This window comes from Vicia villosa, linkage group LG1, assembly GCF_029867415.1.
Source record: "Vicia villosa cultivar HV-30 ecotype Madison, WI linkage group LG1, Vvil1.0, whole genome shotgun sequence".
Taxonomy (NCBI): Eukaryota; Viridiplantae; Streptophyta; class Magnoliopsida; order Fabales; family Fabaceae; genus Vicia; species Vicia villosa.
In genome coordinates this window covers 247,837,553-247,858,323 of record NC_081180.1, presented here as the reverse complement: position 1 = coordinate 247,858,323, position 20,771 = coordinate 247,837,553, and the positions used below count along the sequence as shown (strand labels likewise).

General features: G+C 34.5%; 1 protein-coding gene and 1 long non-coding RNA gene across 2 annotated transcripts; both read right to left on the bottom strand.

Annotated features, from left to right (window-relative positions):
- Positions 1–6,062: 6,062 nt before the first annotated feature.
- LOC131645093 (threonine--tRNA ligase, mitochondrial 1-like) lies at positions 6,063–13,353 on the bottom strand. Its single transcript, XM_058915751.1, has 19 exons — positions 12,681–13,353; positions 12,522–12,581; positions 12,349–12,438; positions 11,756–11,830; positions 11,475–11,603; positions 11,281–11,370; positions 11,028–11,116; positions 10,848–10,944; positions 10,677–10,763; positions 9,807–9,891; positions 9,225–9,319; positions 8,749–8,781; positions 8,578–8,664; positions 7,986–8,078; positions 7,794–7,886; positions 7,482–7,703; positions 7,000–7,071; positions 6,539–6,610; positions 6,063–6,448 (listed from the first exon to the last, which is right to left on the bottom strand). The coding sequence occupies exons 1-19, from the start codon at positions 13,158–13,160 to the stop codon at positions 6,353–6,355; spliced, it is 2,145 nt and encodes a 714-aa protein (XP_058771734.1). The 5' UTR covers positions 13,161–13,353; the 3' UTR covers positions 6,063–6,352.
- Positions 13,354–17,778: 4,425 nt separating this feature from the next.
- LOC131625209 (uncharacterized) lies at positions 17,779–18,329 on the bottom strand. The gene is made up of 2 exons (XR_009290777.1): positions 18,139–18,329; positions 17,779–18,041 (listed from the first exon to the last, which is right to left on the bottom strand). It is a non-coding gene; the product is annotated as an uncharacterized LOC131625209 (long non-coding RNA).
- Between the last annotated feature and the right edge of the window lie 2,442 nt (positions 18,330–20,771).

The window sequence follows — 20,771 nt, the reverse complement described above, 5'->3', positions numbered from 1 at the left end:
GAAATGTAAATGGCAAGAAGTAAACGAAATGCAGTAATTCTGGAAGATATTTGAAAACAAAAGATAATACACATGTATTAAAGTGGTGGTGTCATACGTACATTTTCTCAGCGAACTCTTTCTCTTAACGCTTGATACTTGAGTAAATATGTGAGTGATTTGTACAAAATGAACACACAGAATCCTAACATTAAGACTCCTATTTATACTAGTTTCGACCTTAACGGTCCTACACTAATCTGCTGCCACGTTTCTCAGAAGAACTTCTAGCGACGCCATCTGTTACTTGGACAGTTACGAAACCGTCTTCGAATTTCAAATCTTCCCGCCTGAGTCCGTCTTCGACGCGTGGCAATGTATTAAAACACTACGAAAACACGCTAAGTAGTAATACTTGAATATATTTATAAATTTTGTCTAAGTCCCCGAAGACACATACTTTTCACTAGCTTTCAGTATTCATTATCTTCATAGCGAACTTAGAAATCTTTATTCTCGAAGCATGACCATCAGTAGCCATTCTTTTATTTTTAAGGGATGGCCATCAGTAACCATCTTTCCTTCGATTTTCTACTTCTTCGAAGGACAAATACTACAAAACGAAATCTTCAGCTAACACTCATACACTTATATAATTCAATATCATATATTAAGTCAAAATGTAAGTCATATATTGTTCACAAAATACAAATTAAAATATAAATGATTAAAATACAAAGTAAGAGGCAATTGTTGGGCATTTCTGACCTCCTAGTTCCTCAGTTGCCTCTTGTACTACAAATCATGTAGTGCCTCGAATATCATGACCTCTACAGATCCCTCCCAAGAGTGCCTTCCAGAAACTCTCATCTCTTTATATTTGCTCTCCCAATAGCCATAATATGTTGACGAATCAGCAACACAACAATGATATGGTTTGTACTAGCATGTTGCTTCTCTAATATCTCCTAATGAGTTGTTCTAGGTGGTTCTACCTATGCATTTGATATCACATAAGGATATGACACTCTGGAAAACTATTGAATGTAGCCGAATATAATACTTCATGCTTGAAAGGGACTCATGTCTTCGAGAGGACAATGGCGGAGACGTGTGAACTCCGAAAGACAATGCTCTTGCATCAAACTAAGTGCACCAGCTATTGGATGAGAGGATATAGCTCTTTTCCTCTGAACAAAAGCATGTTAGGGCATTTTACCATGTCTCAATATTTCTATGTTGTCAGATATTTACTTGTAATTACACTAGAAAAATCATTTCATAATCAGAGAAGTCAAACTCATAGCACAAAATACACAAAAGCAAACAACCTATGCATATCATTAAAATTTGAAAGTTAACTTCTGTACTTTCCTAAAACCAGAGAGAGACCATATGCCCAAATGCTCTAACTTCAAAGTTCAAAAAATCTACATGCATGCCTCACTAAACCTATTATGCGTCCTTATGTACCTTAAATAACATATTATGTGTTTAACTTCAAACAAATGCATCACAAAAAAAAAATTAAAAACTTACGGAATGTGAGAGTTAGATAATTTTCATTTTAATGGAATGGAGTAGAGGTTGATTTATGCCTTAGGCTTGAATGCAATGCAATAGAAGTAGTGGGAAAGCTTGAAAAATTATGAAAATGAAGTTTGCTTAAGTGCTCTGTTATGAATTTTGAATAAACTTTCTGAAAATGAAGAAATAGAGAAGATTTGACGTGTTATATAAATCAAACGCATACGGAACTTAACCTCTATAAATAATATGGACGTTAACCTCTATGAAAAATACGTAGCTTAACCTCGGAATATTTCCATCTATGTTTTGCCTTGGATATGAGACTTCACTTTGATTGCATTTTGGATGTTAAGTTCAAAATTTTAAGAGTATTATTATTTTTCAGTATGAAGCATGAGCACCGAAGATTCCTAGTAGAATTCATCTTTTTGGTTGGAGGTTGATTTAGAATAGACTCCCTACAAAAGCGGAATTGGAAAAACGTGGAATTTTAATGGCTCCTCACTTATTGGTGTGTCCTTTGTGTTGTCGGGTTAAAGAGGATTTAGACCATATTTTTCTTCATTGCGACATTGTTAGAGTTTGGTGGAGTCATTTTTCTAATTGGCTTCATGTAGATCTTGTTTTCCCGGTAGAAACTATTATAGAGAGACTTGTTGGTTTGGATATCTCTTGTAAGCTATCTTTTCGCTTGGATGTTGGTTGGTTTTTTGTTTGATTTTTTGTTGGGTGGTTTGAAAGTGTAGAAATGAAATCATTTTCAATAATTCTATTTTGTCTAAATTTGATGGGATGTGGCTAATTAAAATTATTGCTTGGGATTGGTTTATGGCGTTCTTTAAGGGGAATGGTAATCTAACGTGGCCTGATTGGTGTGTCAATCCGAGACCTTTTCTTAGGTGAGATTTGATTTTATCTCTTGTTGGCCGGTTGCATCCGGATGGGGTTGTTTTGTTACCCTTTTTCTTTATTTATCTCTTCTTGTAATTGTTTGGGTTAAGCACCCCTAATACTTTCTAATATATTCTTTTGTTTATAAAAAAAAGTATTTTCCTTTTTGCTAGCTAGCGAGGCTAAGGCCCGAATTATGCCCAATATACAAATTGTTGATCCAATGTATAAATCTCAATTTGATACAACGTATAAATATTACATGAGAAATTCTTTATGGACCTCCCTTCTTTCTTGGCCACTCTCGCTGAAATTCTCTAAATGCCCCTTTACTTCGGAAATGCATTTCCGAAGTTAAAAAAAAAGACTTATTTCGGAGATGCATTTCTGAAATCATCTTTTTTTACGTAAAAAAAATATTTCGGAAATACATTTCCGAAAACAACATTTCAGAAATGCATTTCCGAAATAATGCGCGTTCTACTGTTTAAACAAAACAACCTCCCCCCAAAACAAATTTACCCTAAATCACTTTCAATCTCAACCTCTCTAAGATTTTCAGCAAACCAACTTACAAGGCTACTTCAAAGGCTCCATCTACTTGTTCTACTACATTCTAAAGCATCACAATCACCTTCAATTTGTAAGTTTCTAAAACTTTAAATCTATGATTGAAATGCATAATAGGGTTGTTAGAAATTAGAAAAATGATATATGGGTAGGTTGTTAGTAGTCTCTAGGGTTGTTTAGAAGCATAAAAACTGGTTTTGAAGTGTTTAGGGTGCCTGCCATGAAACCTGCAAAAATGGTGTTCGCAGGGGGGTTTCAAAAGTTCATTTCCGAAAACACATCCCTCACCAGTTTCGGAAATGAACTTCCGAAATGAGTCAAAATTGTATTTTTTTTTACTTTTCTTGATTATTTTCATTTTTTTATTTTCTTGATTATTTACTATGATTATTTTTATTTTCTAACCGATTTCAATTTTTTCAGGAAAATGGCAGGCAACCCATCTAGAATCAGACAGGGAAGAGAGACACAGACAGCGTCGGCTAGACGCGAGCGGGCGGCGCAGCTGGCATCAATGCAGGGACGGGGTAGAGTACGAGCATCCGTCCAGACAAATGAGTCTGGTTCCTCGTCTGGATAGAGGAGTCGGCTGGCTCGGGTATCTTCTTCCCGTCAAGAGGAGGTACAGGAGGAGGAGGAGGAGGAGGAGGAGGAGGTGAGATACTAGGAGGCGGACGGGGAGATACCTGATGCTGATCCTCCGCACGGGGAGGAGGAGGGCTACCCGGGAGGGCCTAGGGACACTTCCTTGCTGATTTCCTACCACGAGCACGTCGCTTGACGTGTCTGGGAGGGAGAGGTATTGCGCGTTCATTCATCCGACTTTATTATTTAACTGTTTTTTATTTATCTTTTTATTTCACATTTTCTTCACAATCATTTTTGTTTTTGTTTTTCTTGTAACAGGAAAGGCCGACGCTAAATATGGTGAACCACGCGCGAAAGATTTTTGATCTGTTTAAATCAGAGGCGCGGTGGTTTAATGATGTGGTGACTGATTCCGGGCTCGGTGGATTGTGCATGACCGGGTATACCACCATCAGCCACGACATGCAGGGGTCTTTCGTGGAGCGGTGGCATCGGGAGACGTCTTCTTTTCACTTACCGGTTGGGGAGTTGACGATCACATTACACGATGTTCATTGTCTGCTCCACATGCCGATCAGAGGGAGACTGCTGCACCATTCCCGAATCCAGAGGGTCGAGGCGATCGAGTGGATGGTCGAATATTTAGGGACCCATACATGGGTGAGTTTGAGTGCAGGACGACGGGTGGGGACCATATCTGGTTCTCCAGCTTGAGAGAGCTGTATGAGAACCACCTGGTGGCGGCGGCCGAGTCTGAATAGACGGAGAACGAGCTTTTTACGGAGTATCACTGTGCCTGCGCTCTCCGATGCTGGTTCATGTTTTTGGTAGGCACTTCACACTTTGTGGACAAGAGTGCAACATACATCGACGTGACCTACCTTCGCTACTTCATGGACTTAACTACCATTCACCAGTGGAACTGGGGGTCAGCTATTCTGGTACACCTATACCAGAAGCTGAATGAAGCCTCCAACTAGAGGACCAGGCAGTTGACTGGATCTGCCACACTCCTAACGGTACGTTTCATTTTAATTGTTTCACATTTATTTATGGTTCGTGTTTATTTTTACTACATTATCGTGTTTGTGTTTCAGGACTGGATCATCTCCTACTTCCCCCGCATCCACGGCTTCGCCATTGATCCTGCGTATGATGACGCTTTGCTCAGGGCCGCCCGATACGTTCTCGAAAGGGGGAACAACGCAGTGCCCCCATATCGCGGGTACCTCAATCGCACAACTCACGATGACATCCGTTGGACGCCATTCAGTGACTACACTGATGTTGTCCCATTTGACCTCATCGTGTTATACTCTGGCTGGTTGGCATGCGGGGCCAACACCATGGTGAGGTATCTGCCGGAGCGGTGCATGCGGCAGTTTGAACGCGTGCAGATGATACCGAGGTCATCATTTGAGGCTGCTCCCGACACAGTTATCCGAGTGTAGCTCACTGCCATATTTGAGGACTGGGCGCATCATTTGGTCCCGGAGGAGTATCGTCACATGCAGCCCGCCCAAGAGTGGCATTGTGTAAAGGGGTACGTGACATGGTTCTATCGGGTGTCACATCCTTTGATGACACCCGACGCTCCCGGAGCTCCTAGGCCAGCATATGAGGAGATCTTGGAGAACTAGCAGGCTGAGGATGACCATGCCACTGATCTCCTACCGATATGCTAGCGGATAGAGATGCTTGGGCGGGAAGCATTAGACCGAGGTATCATCGCGCAAGGCGGTCCACAGGCGGTTGCAGTCGTGGAGAGGATGGTCGGTGACGCGGGCGATGCGGCAGCATATACTAGGCAGAGGAGGTCCCAGGGTGTTAGGGTTAGGCATACTCAGTAATGGGTTCCGGTTTATTTTTCTTGGACTTTTTTGTATTCAGTTTGTATTTCCTAACATTTACGTACATTTTCGCACACCATTAATATTTTATTCGACTTGTATATATAATACTAGTATTTTATTTTGATATGTCGCTTATTTTATTCGGATTATATTTTATTTATATCAATCAGTGTTTACTGCATACGTTTTCGTTTAATTAAAAATACAGGACTAAACGTTATTTACAAAAACACAAAAATAAAACAATTTCTGCATATTTCGGAGATGTATTTCCGAAAAGATCGAAAAATGAGAAAAATGTATTTTCGAAAATACATCTCCAAAAACACCCACCATTTGATATCTTCGGAAGTGCATTTTCGAATTCTGGAAAAATTTTGAAAAAAAAATTACATCGAAAATGCATTTCCAAAGTAGAAGTATTTTTGGTTTTTCGCTGGAGATTCTCTCCATAGAGGGGTCTCCAAAAAAAATTCTCATTACATTTTGCGTTAACTAGACTAAAATGCTTGGAAAAAAAAATTTCAGTATAACTTTTGTTCATTATTGTGGATTCTTTTGTACAAATTACTATGGATGAGTTTAAAAATTTTAACTAGTCTTTAAAAACAATTAGGGATGGGAGTCTAAATTGCCTTTTCAACAAACAACTCGGCAAAAAAATGTGCTCAAAAATGCCTCAAAAAGAGTATATTACAAATATTGGTAACAATCTCCTTTATAGTTCTTAGAATAAGGATGGCATGCTGTCTACAACAGACAATGTGTGAATCTAAATGAGTACACACCAGGTAAGATTCACATCACATCGATCGTCAAAATCATGTCTATAATTAGACTACATTGTCAGGTTGAAATGTAAATAATGCACACATATGTGTACACCTGCAAAAAGTTATTGGGGGTATAAACTTGCTTGATCAGTTTTCACAAACAAATTATCAATGGAAAGCTGCAACCTCGTCACTGAAGTGTTTGAGAAGGTTCTCAATGGTCATAACGCTATGGTCTGCCTTATCCCTGACTCGTACACTCACCTGGAACAATGAAACAACTCTTATCTTCCTTCCTATACAGAGTAAAAATTGAAACCATTCTATTAATCAGATAGTGGAAATAGGAAGAACCTGTCCTGTATTCGCTTCCTCTTCCCCAACAACCAAGATGTAGTTGTACTGTGCTAGCTGAGCTTCTCGTACCTAAAGAATGACAACTGGTTAATATAGTTCTTTCTTTAAACCTTAGAAAATAAAATAGAACTACTTGAATGGGGCCATTTACAAATTTAAAACAGAAAAAAGAGAATGCTGAATCGCATGAATAAGATGAACATAACGCTAAATAGAAGCGACAGAATACCAGTGGGGAAAAAACTACTCAATATGAAATTCACTTGGACAAACAGCCCAGTTTCAACACTTGCAGAATATTTGAACATTATTAACTGACAGATTTTCCCGTGAATGAATGGCACTGTGATAGTACTATTTTCCCGTGAATGAATGGCACTGTGATAGTACTATTTTCCCGTGAATGGATAGCATGAAGTACTAAATAAAAATTTATTGATTCAAAAGGTATGTGATACCTTCTTCTGAATCTTTCTATCAGTTGTATCAGCATCTACATGATATCCTGCTTGGTGGATCTGATCTCGTACCTAGAAAATTATAGCACAAATATTTTAATCAGCAACTGGTTTTTCAGGTCAAAATATTAGTATCCAATAAAAATAGAACTAGAACAATGACAGAGTTAGGTAATAGAATTATCCAAGGAAGATTGCTCAAACTTCATGAAGAAGCTACCACATAAAAAGTATATTTAAAAAGGCTTGTGGCAGATTCAAAAAACACAAATTGGTTCAAGGATTTGATGCAGTTGTATGGTATCAGCTACATGGAGTAGCAGACCATAATTTAAAAAGCATGAAGCCACAAATTTTACCCTCCAAAGAGATTTTAAGTGTTACCCGATGATATGGACTACACATCATCACCCCGTCTAACTGTTCTCATATGACTTCGACAAATATACAAAAGACTAAAGTCAGGAAACAGAGCTGTGTACCTTGAGAGAATAAGCTTGTGATTTCTCAGAAACAGGGCACAAAATTGCTTGACGAGGACTGAGCCAGAAGGGCCATTTACCCTTGTAGTGCTCTAATAGTATGGCAAACATGCGTTCAACCGATCCTAGAATGGCTCTGTGTATCATAACAGGCCTCTCAATTTTGGCTTCATCCTCAGCTGAGAATTCCAACTTAAAACGATCAGGAAGCTGGAAGTCAAGCTGCAAGGAGCCAGTTTATCCAATTATCAGTAAAAATAATTAACAACTGAACCATGTGAATGCAAGCAAGTAAAGCCAAACAGGGTAAACCTGTAGAGTTGCACACTGGAATTTTCTACTCAACGCATCAGATACACTGATATCTATCTTTGGTCCATAGAATGCTCCATCCCCTTCATTCAACTGCAGAGTTTTACTCAGATTATAAGCACATAATTGAAGGTAACAAATGATGCATTACATTGAAAATAATAAAACAGATACTAAAGACTTCTAGAATACCTGCCATGGCTTGCCAAACTCATCCAAAGCCTCCTTGAGAGCACTTTCAGCCCTATCCCACGTTTCATCATCTCCAAGCTTATTCTCTGGCCTCTATTCAAGTATTTAACATAGGCAAGGCAAAGTAAATAACTGAGTCATTAAATAAATTAATCCAATCACTAACAGCAGAGGCTACCGAGCTTATCATGTACTACTATATCATGTATAGAAGAAAAGAAAATAACAAGAGCAGAGGCTACCAAGCTTAGATAACGATCAATATTTGCAAAAGCTCCCAAGCATGAATGATCAATGATCTCTAGCCCTGAAACTATTTGCTTACTAATTTTCCTATATAACAAGCATACCTTATTTCTCTATTACTATCCTTATCTCATGTTCATTTACCATCCAAGGTTAAATTAGGATTCATGAAAGAGCGACGCAAGCTTCTTTTTTTTCTAAAGGCAGGCAATACAAGCAAATATTGGCAAAAATAATTTACCCTTAGCAGTAAGCCAAGATAAAGAAGGAAAAATTAATTTCCTCCTTCATATGAGCATCAATGCTAAGTGATGAACTTTGAGAATAATAAAGCGCAAATGAATACCGTTGAAAGTTTCAGTTCATATGTGAAACCAAATATTTGATAGACATAATCAATGAAGTCCAAGGCTTTTCTGACTTCATCTTTAACCTGTAAAATGAATTGATACAATAACTTCAGCTTAAACGATATTATAAAAAATTATATTACATAAATTTACGTTCAACAACGCACCTGGGACTCCCTGCAGAAAATATGTGCATCATCCTGTCCAACACACAAAGTAAAAGACGTAAACAAAACAGAACTTCTAAGAGTATAGAAAACAGATGTTAAAGACAAGGTGATAATCGGTCAATAGCTAGCAATGTTCCTCCTTTTGTAATTGTATTTGTACCATACCTTTAGATAAATGAAAAAATATCATTAGAAAAGAAAATTTGAAAATTTATCCACACTAACTCACATCCACACAGGGAATATAAGAGTGGCTTGGCTTGGTGGACTGGAGTGAAAAGGAGATTGGGGGTTCAATCCCCATCCAAACATAAAACTAACATTTATTGTTTTACAAAAAAAACGGACATTCACACCATAAATACAACCCCGCAATTTGGGTGCTCCACAATTTACATTAGATACCAACTACAAATGTAATCAAGATAAAACACAGAAAACTGATCCCTTTCACAGTTCCTACAAAGATTTACCTGCTGAAATCTCCTAACACGTGTTAGTCCACTTAGGGCACCACTAGCCTCATTTCGATGCAAAACCCCAAAATCAGCAAAACGAAGAGGAAGTTCTGCAAAACCATAACAGTGTTGTGAGATGATATTTTATACGAAATATCAGCTCTAACTAAAAATATCCAAACTACACATTCATTCACTTACAAAAATAGAAACTAAATTATCTCTACCTCCCATCGCAGACCAAAATTATAATTTTTAGTCTATTTCCAGTTCAATTTTTGGACATGATTGAAAAAATCTTGCTCTTTATGCCAAAATGATTTTATATGGAAAAATACAGCTTATTAATAAATAAACCACTTCCTTGAGCTATATGTGAATATGTAAGCAAGAGGAAAGATGAGAAGGTATAAAATAACACTGAACAGGTATTACTCAATTTAGGCATATTCAGATAAATGTTAATCTATTAACCAAGTAGCGCTCAAACAGGTGCATTACCCAGATTTCAACAGTAAATTCTGGACTAGCTCAGCCACCACAAGCATAGAAATAAAAGATGTCATTTGAAAACCTGTTTATGCAAATGAAAATTACCTCTATATGAACGAACTCTGTGTTTAAACATTAAGCAGTGTCCTGGGCAATTCATTGGTTTCAATCCAAACTCTTGTTTATCAACCTAAAACACACAATATTTATAATTTGGTTAGATAAATTGATAGTGCTCAAATAAACAACATATTATGAAGGTTTTGTAGAAAAATTCTTCAAAAAAATTATCATGCTAATACTTCTCCATTTAGCTCTTAAAAATTATCTACACATAGATGCCTAAGATTAACAAGGCAAGAACAGTGAAGAGATAAGGAAAAATGAAAGACAGTAAAACTAAATAACCAACCATCTGAAATATTTTTAGCACAAATGGCACTTAATAAGCTCAGAGGAATTTACAGTTAGGCACACAAGCTGGTAGATTCAAAAGTGACAATGTAACTGTAAAGTATAACTTACTAATTAAAAGAGAAGAAGATAGGCCCGGGATGCTGAGCATAGACTCTGCCATTAGATCTAATGGAAATGTCCTTGTGGGCCATAATCAAAATAGGCCCGGGGTTTGGAAAGTTTATGAGCATAAGAAAAATGAGATGGGGGAGATAGTCAGGGGTATTGCTGAAAGGAGCTGCTGCCACCTCAGCTATTAGTTAGAATATTACATGTAATGATAAGGGCGGAGTTTGTGTGTGCTGGTTGAGTATTATATTAGAACCACACCCATGTGGTTAAGAGAAGAGAACAATAAAAATACTTAGCTCTCATTCCACAAACAGATTCATAGAAGTAATTAGTACAAGAGCGATAAAATACTTGACCACAAATATGATTCATCTAGCAAGATAAAAAGACACTTCGCCCAAGACTAACTTTTATAGAAAAATACATGCAAACAAAAATAATCTATACCTCTAAAACAAACATATCATCTTTATACTTTTCTGCATGACCAGATGCCTTCCACAGCTCCATGTTATACATATTCGGTGATATAACCTGATGATTCCATCCAAGTAGTCGTAAGCACTAGCAAAAAGATTGCTTTCAGTCATATCAAGAAACTTCTATACTAAACTTTACCTCTTGATAACCCCTGTCTCTGTATTGATTTCGAATGAAGTTCATGAGTTTGTTGTAGATGCGAGTACCGTGTGGAAGAAAAAACCAGCTTCCCGGGCTAACATAAACAGGACAGACCAAGAGTCAGCAGTAAGAAAAACTTACTAAATTCTGAAATAAGAAAGAATGAACCCACTATACCTCCACTCGTGATGAAGAATAAGCTCTTGTTTCACCCCCACAATCCTGTGATCGTACTTTTTAGCCTCTTCAAGCCGATGCAAATATTCCTGAAATAAGGAGAGAAAAAGAAACATAATCAAATCATAAAATCATAAACTCAGTCTTATTCTTAAAAGGTTATTCCACTAAACACTCAGTCTGTCACAACTCAGTCTGTGATATGGCATAGCTAGATGGTTTACCAGAGAAATAACATACAAATTGAAATGACCTTTAAACTCTTCTGATCAGGGTAAGATATGCCATAAACTCTTTGTAAACTTTCTCTATCTTTGTCTCCCCTCCAATATGCTGATGAAGCCTGGAATTGTAAAACCAAAAACCGAAGTGTTTGCGTTGATATGAGTTTCTGGATAAACTAAACTCAATTATAATAGGGTTCAATAAGACATATTTAATACATACCTTCAAACATGCAATTGCTTTGACAAAGGATGTATTAGGAATATGTGGTCCTCGACATAAATCAATTAGGGGTCCACATCTGTACACTGTTATGGTCTTGTCAGCGGGCAAATCATTGATAATTTCGACCTGATAACAATTGCCACACAGCCAAGGCAGCAAATCGTCATATCATTAGTTATAGGTGAACAAAAATAGGGAATATAGTTCATATTAATATGACTACCTGGTAGAAAAGATAAGAAAACTAATGTCAGAAACAAAAGTGTAAGTGTACTTGCCTTAAACTTATTATCAGAAAATATCTCAAGCGCCTGGTCACGTGTAACTTCAATGCGCTGAAAGGGTTGTTTTTCCTGCAAATATAACCTTTATCATCCATCACATTTATTTATTAACATAAAAATGTTTTATTCATCATAAGAATGAACATGAATTTGAGTTCATAGTTTTGATTTTGGAACACATAAGTTGGGAGATGAACAAAACTGGAAATAAATGTTAACCAAGGTATTAAATAAGGGTCGCCATGGGTGTTGCGATAATGACTGTGGTCGTCACCGAGTGAATTAACCACAATTTCTTTTACATCATAAAAACGGTGAATACTGTCGGTTCATTTTTAGAACATTAGACTAAAGTAGCACGGACACCCCGAATTTGACCCCGACACTGACACGACGACACTTGTAATAATTTGAAAAAATGAATAAATTAAACGTAATCATAAGTGTCGGTGCACGTGTTTGATATTGACACAGACACGAGCACGCCGTTTTTCAGAGGTATCGGTGCTACATAGGACTAAACATTAAATATAAATGAAACGAAATAAAATAAAGCATACAATGCAGGAAAGGATAAGAAACACTACCGCAACAGCCTTCAATGCTCCAGCTTCAATTTGCTTAAAGTGATCATCATTCAAACCCAAATCACCATAAAATGCGTCATAATAGAAACCCTAAACAACAAAAACACATTCAATTAACAAAACATAACAAAAACGGTGAAAATTGCATGAAAAAAAAAAAACAATGCACACACCTCTCCTCTAGTGGTGCAAGGCCCAATGCAAAGCTTGCATCCATACTCTGTCTCAAGAGACTACACACACAAAAACACCATCATTATCAACATCAATATCTATATAATTAATCCAAATTGAATTGAAATTGAAGCAATAAAAAGCTACTGAAACACAACCTGGCCAAGAATGTGAGCACTAGAATGCCAAAAAGTGTCGCGTCCTTCATCGTCATCAAACTTAAATATCTGAAGCAACGAATCCTCTTCAAGAGGACGATTCATATCCCATAAAACACCATTAACCTTAGAAATAAGAGCATTATTGGCCAAATTCTTAGAGATTTCACGAGCCACGTCAAACGGAGTCGTTTGCCATTTCTTTCCTTCCTTCACTTTTCCGTCGGGGAGTGTGACCTTAATCGGATCCGGTGACAGTGAAAGGCGGCGAGTCTGTTGCTCCGCCTGAATCGCCTCGAATAAACGGATGCGCTTTGGAATGGTTGCATTTAGGTAGGATTCGTCCTTAGCATGAACAACCATGACGGCGGATGCGGCGGCGGCGGCGGCGGCGGATGGTGAGTAAAAACTGTTACTGAGATGATGAAGGAGTGAGGTTGAAGAAGAGTTACGGTTGGACCGGATTAGAGAGCATAGCATAGGCGTGTATGAGGTTTAAGGGTTTGGGGGTTTTGGTAAACCGGACCGGAAGATTCAACCGGTTCAAGCACTAACTCTGAAAACCGCTGAGCAAATGAAAATTAACTCTATATGAACGAACTAGTTGTATAGCATGTTGAGCTGCTGCGGCGGCGTATTGTTCAAACAGAAAAGAGAAAAGGAAGGGATAATAAGAAGGTGAATAAGGTTGTTTAATCATTAATTAATTAATTATTAATTAATAACTAGTAACAAACTCGTGCGTTCGCGACGCGCATTTGTTTCAGATTTATATTTTTTAATAGAAGAATATATGGTATCTGTGAAAAAATAATAATTGAATATATAGAAAAATATCTGGTACCCGTGAAAAAATAATAATTGAATGTATAGAAAAATGTCTGGTACCCATGAAAAAATAATAATTGAATGTATTGAAAAATATCTTGTATTTGTTTCAGATTTATATTTTTTAATAGAACAATATACATTATCCGTGAAAAAATAATAATTAAATATATAGAAAAATGTCTGGTACCCGTGAAAAAATAATAATTGAATGTATAGAAAAATATCTGGTACAACTAAAAAATAATAATTGAATGTATAAAAAAATAAACTCAGGATTAAAACAATAAAATTATGACAAATTAATAATATTTAAGTGTATTTAATTTCAACAAATATTTTTTTCTCATCAATATGCTCTATGAATACTTTTCTCCATCAATATTCTTCCCGAGTTCGGCCTACAATTCATATTTGTTAAATGTAGTTAGTGAACATGATGACATGATTAAAAAAAAGAAAAGAAAAATTAAAAATCAAAACAAACAAAAAATATGACGAAACAGTGCAGAAGAAAATTAAAAAAAAGGTAAGAAATCTTCTTACCATTGGTTCTTCTTGGATGTAAAAAATTAATATTTTCTGCACACAAAAAAAGTTGATAAGAAAAAGTAAAAGATGGATGGGAGTTAAAATGAAGTTAGAAAGAAAATAAGAGAAAAGGAGTAAACAATAAAACATGAAATAAAAAATTTATCAATTTTTTTAAAGTGGGTAGAAAAAATATATATGTTCTGAGATACTTTGGACCAGTTATTAGTTTTAGATCCAAAATGTCTTCAATGATTTTTTTTAGATTCAAAGAAGAAAATAATATATCAACAATATTTTTTAGATCTGAACAATCAATATGAATTTTTGAGTAATAAATACAAATCAATACAAAAATATTGTAAAATAAATAAAAAAATACATACCAACGTTGTTGATAAACCACATATGTACCACTCTCGAACTGCCTACCACCGTAAAATTATTGAAAATCTCACGGAGGAAGATGAAGTTGGAGGTAGGAAAATGAGAGGTGAGCCAAAAGAGAAGAAAGTTGAAGAGAGAAGGAAATCTAGGAAAAGAACAAATGGTTTGTATGGAAGCAAGGAAAACCAAAAATGCAAGTAAAGTAGGTAGGTCTGCTAGGTAGTCATTTGATGGGAAAGGATGGGAAAAAAAATTATGTTTTCGATAAAAAAAAGGAAAAGAAAAAGTAGTTTTGTAGAAAGTAGTTTTGCAAAAAAGTAGCATAAAAAAGGTAGGGAAAAAAGCATAGAAGTAGGAATGAAAAAGTTCAAATTTGGAAGCCCATTGAAGAGGCTAGCCACGTGGCAAGTTAGAATGCAAAGAAGGACAAAATTGGTTTTTCAAGAACAATTGATTTTCTTATATGATAGATATTTATTTTTCTTATTTAATTAAATTATTACAAATTATAAATAATGTTGATAATTTATAAATCAACAATTTTATTATAAATTAATTTTTATAAATATTTAATTTTATTATATTTTATAAATTCAAAATAGGTGAAAATGGTCTATTAAATATCAATTTTATACAATTTTATTATTACTAAAAATTTTATAACACTAAAGTTGCATGAGAACATATAAATAATTTATTAGTTTTATATATTAATTTAATATAATTTTCATTATCAATAAAAGTTAAATAGTCCAAAATCGTGCATAGCACGGATAGACAACTAGTATATACACTAGTTATTGTTATTTTTAAAATAAAATAATACAACTTAGACATAAAAGAAAGAATAAATAATCTTGAGTAACCAAAACCCACAAACCTTTAAACCAGACATACACACTATACTATGCTAGAGCAGTGTTTTAGTATGTATTTTGATATGAAATATTGTGTTGTTTACGAAGAAGATGCGAGAGCAGTGTGACTACCTCATGTATGTTGTTTTATGATGATATTGATGTTGATAGCCTTGTGTAGCATTGTTTTAGATACCGTTGTTCAGTAGTTGCATAACGATGACGTGGTATGTGTGCGTTTCATGCATTGCATAATTAATGAAAATGAATGTTGTTGTGAAGGATCGACATTACGAAGTTAGTCGTTGCCTTCGTTTGGCATTGTGAAGTTAGCCATTGCCCACATATGGCATTTGCGAAGATTTTGGTACCACGTGCATGATGTCGTGTCAGTAGCATTGTATTTCACTTTGATTGGTTTGATGATGTGATGATGAAACGGTATTATATAATTGATGTGTGTTTTATGATGAATGATGATAATGTTGTGGGTGTTTTTGTAATAAATCACGAAGCATGGAGATAGATTGTTGAACTTAGAATCTAACTTGATGTATCTGTCATATGCTTATAATTGTGCCCTTTATTATATTTTCGCTGATATCTCACCCTTTCTGTTTGAATGTTACTTCTACGTGGGTAACATGTAGGTGATCCGCAATAGGCGAGGTTAGACGTCGTGTCGAGTCGGTGTCATGCTCTGATACGTAACACTAGGGAGGGATGAACGCTTCTTTGTTTTGATTTGTTTTTGAATTGTTGTTTTATGTTGAAGAACCGTTGGAATTCTTGATGATTAAATATGTTGTTGAATTATGTTCTATTTTCCGCTGCAATAATAAAGAAATGGATGTTTGAAGGATTATAATAACGATGTTGTCGGTTCATCCGAAGTGTGTTATGTATCTATGTTTTATAAACTGAGCATGTGTGTTTTTAAATGTTGATGACGAAGTAGCATCCTATTCTTGATGTTTGAAATTTTGGATTACTTTGATCTATTTTATTAATTAAAATAGTGACGGGGAATAGGGTGTTAACTAAGGACAAATCCTACCTAAGCGCGACCATCCCAAAGCGCGTCAGTTTATTCGAGGCAATTCAGGCAGAGCAACAGACTCGCTGCCTTTCACTGTCACCGAATCCGATTAAGGTGACACTCCCCGACGGAAAAGTGAATGAAGGGAAGAAATGGCAAACGACTCCATTAGATGTGGCTCGTGAAATCTCTAAGAATTTAGCCAATAATGCTCTTATTTCAAAGGTTAATGGTGTTTTGTGGGATATGAATCGTCCCTTCGAAGAGGATTCGTTGCTTCAAATATTTAAGTTTGATGGTGATGATGATGATGATGATGATGAAGGATGTGACACTTTTTGCATTCTAGTGCTCACATTCTTGGTCAGGTTGTGTTTCAGTAGTTTTGTATTGCTTCATTTTCAATTTAATTGGGATTAATTATATAGATATTGATGTTGATAATGAGGGTGTTTTTGTGTGTGTAGTCTCTTGAGACAGAGTATGGATGCAAGCTTTGCATTACCAGAGGAGAGGTGTGTATTTTGTTTGTTGTGTTTTTGTTCATGCAACTTGAACAGTTTTGTTGATGTTTTGTATGAGAGGATTTTTTAATGAGAAATTGATGATGTTTTTGTTGTTTAGGGTTTCTATTATGATGTGTTTTATGGTGATTTGGGTTTGAATGATGATCACTTTAAACAAATTGAAGTTGGAGCATTGAAGGTTGTTGCGGTAACGTTTCTCGTCCTTATCATGCATTGCATGTTTTATTTTATTTCATTTATATTTAATTTTTTGTCTAATATTGTAAAAACAAACCTGAGGTAGAATTGTTGAGATCTAGGTTTTTAAAAACAATCCATTACCGCGAAAAAGGTCGCGACAAAATGTTATCGGTATTCAAGTTGTTAAAAAAAAGTAGAAAGTCATTTAGAAAATTAAAAGGAACGTTGTTGTACATGTGTCATATTCATTATTTATTATTTGTCAATTTAATTAATTAATTAATTAATTTGTTATCAATTATTAATTTTGTATGATTAGTAACTTTTATTTTAATTAATTGGTAAAATGATGGAAAGGTTTCGTGAAATTACTTGAAATGGTGGATTTATATGAACTTATTATTAATTAATTAAAAATTATTTAATTAATTAAAGAAGGATAAAACTAACATAATGGTGGATTTATATGAACTTGTTATTAATTAATTAAAAATTATTTAATTAATTAAAGAAGGATAAAACTAACATGTGTCCGTCTTTGAGGCACATGTTAAAAAACCTAAAAATAAAAATTTTATATGGATTTTAGCCCTTATTTTGAAAATATCAACTTATATATAAAATTTATTAAATTATGAAATGAAATATTTACTCTGAATCAATGATAATTTATTAATTTTTATCTAAATCAAAATTAATTTAGATGTTTTTTTTCATATTTATTTTAATATTATTATATGCTATGACACTTTAATACTTTTAATTTTTTACCATTATTTTAGAGTACAAAATAAAAAATACAATATTTATAAAATTAAAAACTTAAATAAAAATATACGGTGCTCGTATAATTATTGAACTTAAAATAAAATATTATTTTAGAGTAAAAAAGTATCCTCTTCGTATAGAACCTGACAAGAGTTATTGATGCACTTAATAGATATCAAGTTGGAAGTTGTTTTTGGACATTCGGCGTCAGCTTTACATTTTATTGGAAGTTTAGCATATTTTCCTAAAATAAAAAAGATTATAAAATAATATTAGAAAACATGATAAAAAATTGGGTACAACCTCAAAGAATAGAAAAAATGTAAAAAGAATAAAAATACCAATAGCATCTGATGTTGCAAGAAATAATGAAATACAAAAAATCCAAATATAAAATAACTTAAGAATTTTAGCCATATTTTTTTCACTATGCATGTAAAAGATAGAACATGATTTAATCTCTATATAGCATGTAAAGTTTATATTTGTAGATATTTAATTTAATTTAATTTGTAGTTTTAGTCCTTTGAAAATTGTAAAAATATTTTGTAAAATATTAATCATAATTAAGCGTCTTTTAATTATATAAATATATTGTGTTTGTCCCTTTAATCTATCTAATAATGAGGTCACATAATAAGGCGAATATTTTAACTAAACATAAATGATAGAAAACGACCATTTTCATGAATAAAACTTTATTTTTGGACTTTGCGCGGTTATTTTATCAAGAAAATTTTCAGTGTCCTTTTTTTAAGAATCCAACCTATATTAGAAAAGAAAAAATAATTTTAAAAAAATGAGAGCGACACCTGTACCAATCGAAATCATGAAAATCTTAACGCGACCGTGATACGACCGCAAACTTTTTCTAAAACCATATGTGTTAGTTGTATCAAACATTTCCTCGACGATTTCATTATTACTATCAATTTTATTTTTCTTTGATGATGTACAGTGATCCATATCCCTTGTAATATTTTTTTTTTAATCCCATATCATTTATTGTATTTGAGGCACATTTCGTTCACAATTTCTAATAAGGGTAGACAATCCTTAGTATTATTAAATCTTTCATGTTTTCAATTGTTGGAGTCTTGGAAGAATAAATGACGTTGGATCCAGTAAAATATCCAATGACACATTGTTATTCTTTGGAAAATGGAAAACATGTTGTTGCTTTTATCTTCTTGAATATAAGACAAACCTGCTTCATTCATGTCTAACTAAAATGATCTAGCTTCTATGACCGTTAGGGATGAGAATATAACATGTGGATCTATAAGAATTTATACTCTGATCTATTTAAGGTCAAGTCTGCCTGGCCTATTTAATAAAAAGTTAGGTTTAAGTTTTTTAAAAGCTTATTTAAATAAATAGGTTAGACTTAGGCTATAAAAAAAACCTACAAAATCTTATAGGTCGGCCTATATTTGCATATATATATATATATATATATATATATATATATATATATATATATATAAGACCTTGTTTTCTAGATAAAATGGAATATTTGAAAATTTTAATGTTAAACAAGAATTTAAATAGTGTTTTAGGTCAGATCAAACTATTAAAATGGCTCGGCTAGAAAAATCTATAATAAGTCATAGGTCAAACTCAAGCATGACCTTACCTTGTCTTTTTTCACCTAATGACCATTCCTTGATGCGTATTACTCGACTGAATACTAGTTGGAGCATTTGCAGGTATAAACACCATATAACTCGCTGCTGTATTCTCTAGAAAACTCAAAGTCATACTCGTTGGAGAGCTTTTATCTTTGCTTGTCTGAGATCTCAGTGTAATTGAAGTTATAATCATTGAAGATCTCCTATCTTTGCTCGCTTGAGATCTTATAGAATTGATCATCAGAGATGTCGTTTTCATCGTCATATCAGGTTTCTAGGTTAGAGATTTGTTGATCTTTTTATTTTGGATTTTTAAACATTGGTCAGTCTCATCTAGCAATTGTTTTAGAGTAGATTGTTGGGTCGATAAAACTTCCAGGCTATTGGCTTGGTCTTCCAAAGTCCTAGTTGTTGGGTTTGGTGTCAGGAATTTGAGTTTCGATGGTATCGATGATTTAGACTCTGCCGAAATTTGCACTATAGCTTTTGGAGTTTGCTTCTCAGTTGCCAGAATTGTGGTTGCTTTAGTATTCTTTGTGGCTTGATCTTTAAATAATGAAGTCATACCTCAAGTCGCCGCCAAAATCTTCTCAGGTTTGTTCATATCTTTTCATTCGTTACTTTATTCATCGTATGAGTCATTAGTTTAACTGCCATTGTTTCCTTGATAGATCTATATCCACTATAATATGTGCATAATGGCCAAAAGTTTGATTTATCTTATTTTCATTCAAAGAAAGCATCAACGTGTTTGCACTTGAAATTTTGAAGAGTGTGGGATGTATCCATGGTTCGAATCCACATTTAAGCATGTGTTTTTCTTTGTGTATATGACTAAAATCTTTTGTCCACTTTGATATTCTCAACACCCCTGGTTTAAGGTTTATGGAGCCCATTGAACACGTCGTATTCATATCCTCATAGTAATAAAATTGAAATTCATAAAAACCTTTATCCATAATGGTTTGCATGGAGAGTTAGGAGTTAATAGTTGTGAGTTTTTAAATCTCTCCCACTAGATAAAGTGGAAATGGATAATCATAAATAAGAAGGAGGTTATTTGCACTACTACAAAAAAATGCATCTAACATCAGACGCGAAATGCGTTTGACCTCGGCTACAAAAGCAAGGTAACAAAGGGTGTCATGAAAAGCTACCCCTTATCACCTTGGATATTAAAACACCGAGTGGTAAAGTTAACTGCATGTGGGTTCGATTCCCAACATCGACATTTTTATTATTTTTAGAACTGGATGGTTGATGAGATCAATTGGAACTAGATAATGAAAATGATGGAATAGTGAATATTATATATGAAATGGAATAGTGATTACAATTACAGT

What these genes read in the sequence shown, in the direction of transcription:
- LOC131645093 (XM_058915751.1), bottom strand. Translation starts at nt 13,160, where the DNA reads ATGCTATGCTCTCTAATCCGGTCCAACCGTAACTCTTCTTCAACCTCA. An exon ending in AAGCAATTGCATGTTTGAAG is followed by an intron (nt 11,371 to 11,474) that starts GTATGTATTAAA and finishes TTACAATTCCAG; the next exon opens with GCTTCATCAGCATATTGGAG. An exon ending in ATGATATGTTTGTTTTAGAG is followed by an intron (nt 9,892 to 10,676) that starts GTATAGATTATT and finishes TGTGTGTTTTAG; the next exon opens with GTTGATAAACAAGAGTTTGG.